Below are 7580 nucleotides of genomic sequence, written 5' to 3' on the forward strand. Positions count from 1 at the left end.
TGAACCAGATTATATTCGGGACGATGACCCCAAGTATGTACCTGTTGATGAGGAATTATATCAGGAAGATTCGTTTGTTAAACCAAGATTATCTTGTGACAATGTTGTAAACAATTATGGAAAACAACTTCTTGCTCTGTGCAAAGCCATGACTATGCATAGTGTTAACGGTCGTACAAACGGCGACACTCAAAGTAACTTTCAAAGTTCGGATTGTAATTTAATGAATATTCCTGTTGAGTGAGTGAGTGAGTGAGTATGGTTTTACGCAGCTGTTTTCCAGCAATATTACGGCGGGGGACACCAGAAATGGGCTTCACACATCGTACCCATGTCGGGAATCGAACCCGGGTCTTCGGCGTGACGAGCGAACGCTTAGAGGATAGTGGTAAATGAGTTTATTTCAGAATCCTAAGCAGGTTTGCGTTCTCAATATTCTACCATTGATCATATCTTTACGTTGCATGTATTATGTTCCAAAAATGTCTATAAGCCAAAAGGCAGATTTTATTGTGCATTCATTGAGTTTAGAAAGGCGTTTGATTTTGTTCACAGGAGAAATGCTATATTTGCTCCTACAAAAAGGATGGTAAAATGTACAATTTGCTAAAATGTATGTATGCATCTGTAAAAGCAGGTGTCTGGTGGGGTAAGACAAGGCTGCTTTATGAGCCCTGTCTTAATTATATTCTTTATTAATTAGCTTTATTGATGTATGCTGCCTGCGATCGTCGTATATTGGATACCCCCAAATATTGAAGGTCTGAAGTTACTCTTATTTGCCGATGACATTGTACTTTTCTCGTATACTGTTCGGGGCTTGCAGAGACAGCTAGATCTTTTAAATGCATATTGCTTGAAATGCGGATTGTGTGTAAATCTTCATAAATCCAATGTTATTGCATTAGAAATGGATGAATAATAACTAAGTATGAAGCATGGACACTAGATAATGTGAAGATAAAGACTAACGTACTATAAACATCTTTGAATTATCTTCTCCTCACGGTTAATGTGGTCTAAAGCATGTGAAATTCCTCTCTTGCATGCACGGAAGGCAATAGGCCCAGTTTTTCATGTGTTTAGGAATAGCAGGTTTATAGATTTCTCAACTGTTTGTAAAATAATTGACAGTAAAATTAATGTATGGTTCGGAAAAATGGGGAATAAAATATAATGATACAATTGAAGTGATACAAACATCTTATTTTACATGTTTTCTTGATGAGAGTAAATTTGCAGCAAAAAAAAACTATTCCGGTGAAACTGGACGTTATTGTTTGTTTATAAATACACAAATAAGGGTAATTAAGTACTGGATTAAGCTTTTTCGAATGATACCCCTTCCCTTATGTTTTGCTTAAAGTATTAGATGAGAATGTAAAAGTCAATTGGGCATCGTATGTAAGACAAATGTTATTTAATAGCGGTTTTGCGTATGTGTGGCTATTCCAAGATGTTGGTCATGAGAAAATGTTTTTATCTGCATTTAGAAGACGCTTAAGAGATATATATATTTCCAATCATGGTACCACAGTTTAGAGTCGTCTACCTTTTTAGTGCATTACGTAATATAAATGTTCAATATATCTCATACAGAATCTATATGTAAAGAATGTGACCTTCATTTAGTAGAGGATGAATACCATGTCTTTTATGTATGTAAGAAACATATTCACTTGAGAAATTTCTTTTTACCTCATTACAGAAATATTAATGTGGCCCAGTCGTCTAAGGCGCCGCGATTCGCTGTGCAGAGTTGCGTCCCTTGGGCACGCCAGAAACCTATGATTGTGGGTTCGAATCCTGGTTCGCCCCGATTATGTTTCTAGGTTTGTCAACACCATACCCGTGCTCGTGGGTTTCACCGAAGTGGTAAACGTCTCAAACCTACATCACTTCGGGCTTTCCTCCCACATTAAGCTGACACGCCGTGATATAACTGGAATACTGTTAAAAGCGGCGTTAAACCCAACTCACTCACTCACTAACTATTTAAATCATGTGATGTTAATGTACTACGCGAGATAGCTTTATATTTATATGAAATATTAAAAATGAGATCGACAGAGATGTAACACTATGGACAGGGGATCTAAAATGTACTTTTTCTTACAACTGTACTATGATCCAATGGCCTGAATTACGAAATAAACTTTATCGAACGTCAATTCCTAATACGAGATATTTACCATCGAAACACAAACAATCCGGGGACATTCTATTGACGGTGGATCAACACACAAGACGTTATCAGTGCTTACATAAGTAAATGTATACATTTACATCAACTTGCAATTATGTCGATTAATGAACGAAGAACTAAAACCATTTACCGAGTAAATACGGGCGACGGTTCAAGTACCAATGCTAACCAGAGTGTCTGTATCGTTCTTTGTTTGAAGCAGTGTTATGACGAGTTGGATGTTATAAATACCAGAGTACATGTACGAGTGATTCTTAGCTTTGTCCAATTCAGCTCAGATCAGAAAACCCACGCAGTTGAGGAGGACGACGCCAACAGTTGAGGAGAAAAGGAAAGAGGGTGCGTCAGTAAAGATGGATTCAATTGCGTTGGAGAAGCGATGTTAAACATATTGTCTGCATCGATCTTTTTTTAAAGCAATGTTAGTGACGAGTTGGATGTTATAAATACCAGAGTACATGTGCGAATGATTCTTAAGCTTTGCTCAGTTTTGCTCAGATCAGAAAACACGCAGTTGAGGAAGACGCCAACAGTTGAGGGGAAAAGGAAAAAGGGTGCGTCAGTAATGATGGATTCAATTGTACAGATCAGATATCAAGCTGGCTCACGTGCGCCCGTTATTGTTGTTTTGGTATTAATTGTTGTCTGTTCCTGTTCGAGTGAGTTTCAAGGGGAACTTTTCACAGCAATGCCCGGGTGTTCTGAAGATGTCATTCTTCCGGTGACTCCTGTCAACTCTGATGTTGTGGCATCTCGAGGTCAATGTTTGGCAAACTGTCTTGGCGATTCCAGATGCGTGTCCGTCAACCTCTGTGAGGATCCCCAGAGTGTACAGGTGTGTCACAGACTACCTGAGACGTCAAACGGGTCGTGTTCCAATCTGCAGGCGGCCGTTTGGTGTGTCCATCTGGAGCCGGTGAGTAACTGTTAAATGTCTCCAATGTATTTTCCCCTAAGTCTTCTTTCAGTCGATTTATTGGTATTGCTCAATGATTGGTCAATCAACACAGGAAAGGACAAACATAGTTTCAGACATGGGGCTGCCATCGTGATTAGTCTCGTGGATTTGCGTGTAACAGATACCTGTTCGAGGTTTTACCAGGACATCGAATCACATATGTGACGTTCTGTTGTTTGACAATCTAATTTCCTCAATTGGACAATAGGCTGTCAGTTATGTATGCCTTCATTATCGTTTGAACCCCTATTTCAGTTAATGCACAAATGTGACAGAACTATTTTGACAATCAAGTGAATGATTAAACATTTTGTTTGAAGATATGTTTGTTTGGGGCCAGCCAGGCTCGAGCACTTATCGTACTTTGATGCATGTGCCATACCTGAGGAGAACACATTTCACTTGACAGACACATACAGCAAAAATACAGACTACAAAGTGTTCTTTCTTTTTTTCAATTATTTTACATAAAGAAATGTTTTGTCAAAGTTTTAAAGATAAGGATGTATTTTAAGTTTGAGAAAGGAAGGAGTAGATATAGTTGGAGAAGATTCTCGTAACTGTCTCGAAATACCATGGAGGCGAATGAATGTATTGTTTCATCATGACATTTTAGAATCCTGCATTTGTGATTGGTCCGTCAGCGGTGTCGAATCTAGGATTTTGAGGATGACCATTTTACCGCGAATGTATAGATTTATTCATATTTGTAAAAGCGACAAAGCTCTTTCCGTATTCATAAGAAATCTCTACTAAAAGCGGAATCGATTAACGATTCCAGCTATCTCACGAGAATGTGTTCACGAATCACTATGAAATAGTGATGATAACAGGTGTTTACCGCCCGAGCGTTTGCACCCGTCACTAATACCTGCAAGTCAAGTAAATTGCTCATCTGAAGAAATATGGGAACATACAGCATTTGGAATTGCATCGGACATCAATTTTGATAATGAAGCGTCAAATTTGGGAAGGTCATCCACATGTCTACCATATACCTTCTTAAAAACGTTACTGAGGACTTTTAAGCCAGGGTCGTTTTTCGCCCTTTGAAATCTTCATAGAAAGAAAGAGGATGCCCGATTATGCCTCTAAAGTTGTGAAATGTAGACACTATAGGCTGGAATATTGCTTGGCACAAGGGAAGATCTAACTATTGGAAAGTAAAACACATCTCTCTTGTCTTATCAAGTCTTGTGGAGAGATCCTTATCACTCTGAATCACAGAAAGAAGAAAAGAAACTGGAATGCGTTTCATCCTCAGCTGGTTCTATTTCAGGCAAATGTGTGCCAGCATGGAGGGACTTTCAACGATGCCCTGTCTAAATGTGACTGTTATGATGACTACACAGGAACCTACTGTGAGAGACGATACAAAGGTGAGTCGATACACGTAGATATTATGTCGAGATGATGGGTTAAAGTTGGTGTATATATTAATGTATATCACGTATATGTATCAGTGGTGTGCACACGGACGACATTGATCGTTGAATTTGGTTGAAATCCATTAATATTTGTTAAAGATATGGTCAAGAGAACAGACTCTGTCCAATTCAACAAGTCTGGTATTAGTGTGTGAGTTGGGTTTAACGTCGTTTGTAACAGTATTCCAGTTATATCGCGGCGTGTCAGCTTAATGTGGGAGGAAAGCCCGAAGTGATGCAGGTCTTAGACGTTTACCACTTCGGTGAAACCCACGAGCACGGGTATGGTGCTGACAAACCTAGAAACATAATCGGGGCGAACCAGGATTCGAACCCACCATCATAGGTTTCTGGCGTGGACAAGGGACGCAGCTCTGCACAGCGAACCGCGGGGCCTTAGACGTCTGGGCCACCCGTGCCCCCATGTCTGGTATTACACACAAACCCTTAATTCTACCACAGACGATATGGTGCACATACGTTGAGCACAATGCAGTGTAAACCCTTCTAGTAAGAGCATTCATAACACAAATTATTACCTAAACTGAAATACATTCTTCAGCTGTTCAAACACACTCCACGGTACTGTAAAATGCATAATTGAATGGCATATAAAAGACAGCTGCATCATGGAGTATCAAAATCATCGGTGTCTGTGGGTGAGCGAGCATGCCTGTGTGTGCGTGTATGTATTGCTATTGGAGTAGGTTAACTGTGGACAGTAGTATTGATCGTAAATGGCAGCAATATGATTGTCAATCAATCAATATAATTTATTCAGAATGTAGGTCATAATTGATTGAAACGCTTGTAAAATATAGTGAGCGTGACGGGTCAGAATTTAGAGTAGAGCTACCTCCCTTAGTTATGGTTTACAGTCGTAAATTCAGTTCACTTCAGAGAGACTGACTTAACTATCGAGATGTTCCGTTAGGTAGCAGTTTCTAGAAGGGTATATATGTACCTATATACGTTAGATGTGATGGCGATGTCGAAGCCTTAGAACTGATCTACTTGAGCAGTACCTACATGTATCTGAAAGCACCGTCCTTTCTGTCTTATTTCAACACTGTTTCCTGGGTTCCAAAACAGACCACGTGTCTCATTCAAGACCATTTGGGAATCAATACGAAACAGTATAGTGTGTGTTTGTATGTGTGTGTGTTTGTCTGTGTTTGTATGTATGTGTGCGTGTGTATGTGTGTGTCTGTCTGTGTTTGTATATGTGTGTGTATATGTGTGTGTGTGTGTGTGTTTGTCTGTGTTTGTGTGTGTGTGTGTGTGTGTGTACGTGCGTGTGTGCTGTGTCTGTCTGTCTGTTTTCTCTGTGTGTGTCTGTCAAACACTGTTATGTCGGTGTGCCAAGCTTACGGTTGTCTCGAAGTATAAGCTTGGTTCTGCATATTCCTTCCTTATTCATAATTGTCGGTTGTGTCGAACCTCGGATAACGCGATGTATTTACGTAGGTCCCTTCAAGTTGGGAGAACGTTGTTTGACAGTACACTAGAATACAGATAGATAGATTTATCAATGTGTGAGTGAGTGAGTGTGATTTCCGTCAGACGTTTCTTGCTCTAGATGTTTTCATCATCATTGAAACATAAAGGTAAAAATATATCGATGCGTGTGGATAGCAACTGAGAGTTTTGAAACATGCGAGGGAAACATCAGCATATATGAATGATACCTTATAGATGAAGGTGCGCCCACACAGGATAGGAATGTATTTGGATGTAAGTGCTGTTGGTTTGGTAATTAACAGCAAGAGTACTGTGACAGCTATCTTATTTTTTTAAGACTGCACGGAAGCCTTCGAGGGTGGAATGCGTGCAGTGGCGTCCAACAATCGACACGTCATCATCCGTCCTCTTAACGCTCCCCGAGACTACCTGGTGGAATGCCTTCTGTCAAACGGAGGCTACACAATACTTGAGACACGGCGTTCGACATGCAACGACTACAACAAGACGTGGGCTGAATACAAGACTGGTTGGGACACCTCGTGCAGCAGATGGTTGGGACTTGAAGCTCTTCACTACATCTCACACCAGGGCAACTGCACCCTTGGTATATACGTGAAGGGTGCTGGCGGACTTGTTGGCCTGTTTTACTACAGAGGGTTCAGGGTAGACGATGACGCCAGTGGATACAAACTGACTTTTGGCAGCAGCTTTAAACACCCCACCAGTGCTGTAGGGAATGGTTTTGAGTATGGAGTAGCGGGCAAGGGCATCAATGGACAAATGTTCGCCACGTGGGACCGCCCTGACCCCTCGGAATGCGCTGTACGTGATGGAGCAGGGTGGTGGTACGGGACTGACTGCCCTGATACAAATCTCCACAAAAGCTTCTTCATGGTGAAATGGCCAGATGACAGTGGAGTTATTCGTATAGTATGGTCACTGAATATACAAATACGCGTCATTCGGCCTTAGTTGCCGTATCCTCTCCATTGTTAGATTTCTTGAAGACGACGTCTAAGGTTACAAGTCTTCTGGACATGGACCCCCCCCATCAGTACACACACACACACACACACACACACACACACACACACACACACACACACACACACACACATAATAAAAGTATGACATCGCCATCATGTTTGAGCCAAGGAAATTAATAGAACAGATGAAGTGAGGCACATCCTGGAAGTTTCCCACTTTGGCGAAACCCGCTAGCCTGGGTTATGGTTCTGACAAGCAAATGCTCTTACATCTTTGCGAATCTTGGATAATTGCACCATCACACGCCAAACAATACAACTCTGCACAGCAAATTGTTGTGTTATTAACGACCAGTACGGTGCCACCGACTGATTTTTTAGGATGTACCTAGCTTCTTGGAAAGTATCACAGATAACAAGCCAGTCGAAGTTCTGAATGACTAAAACGAGTGTTTTCTTTCTTGCAATAAATATGTAGAAATAATTATCGAGCCTCTGTTTTACTGAAAATAATGCATCACCTTTTTCTGACAAAACTG

At 40.8% G+C, this 7580-nt stretch overlaps 1 protein-coding gene across 1 annotated transcript; it reads left to right on the forward strand.

Annotated features, from left to right (window-relative positions):
- The first annotated feature begins 2771 nt into the window (after positions 1–2771).
- LOC139470446 (fibrinogen-like protein 1) lies at positions 2772–7027 on the forward strand. The gene is made up of 3 exons (XM_071252854.1): positions 2772–3122; positions 4444–4543; positions 6390–7027. Exons 1-3 carry the CDS (start codon positions 2772–2774, stop codon positions 7025–7027), a joined length of 1089 nt encoding a protein of 362 aa, XP_071108955.1.
- Positions 7028–7580: the final 553 nt, after the last annotated feature.

Source organism: Haliotis cracherodii, unplaced genomic scaffold (assembly GCF_022045235.1).
Source record: "Haliotis cracherodii isolate W230 unplaced genomic scaffold, xgHalCrac1.p SCAF_20, whole genome shotgun sequence".
Classification (NCBI taxonomy): Eukaryota; Metazoa; Mollusca; class Gastropoda; order Lepetellida; family Haliotidae; genus Haliotis; species Haliotis cracherodii.

Bases quoted from the DNA above. Each gene is read 5' to 3' on its own strand.
- LOC139470446 (XM_071252854.1), top strand. From the start codon at position 2,772: ATGATGGATTCAATTGTACAGATCAGATATCAAGCTGGCTCACGTGCG. The intron at 3,123-4,443 runs GTGAGTAACTGT...GTTCTATTTCAG, and splicing joins GGTGTGTCCATCTGGAGCCG to GCAAATGTGTGCCAGCATGG. The intron at 4,544-6,389 runs GTGAGTCGATAC...TATTTTTTTAAG, and splicing joins CTGTGAGAGACGATACAAAG to ACTGCACGGAAGCCTTCGAG.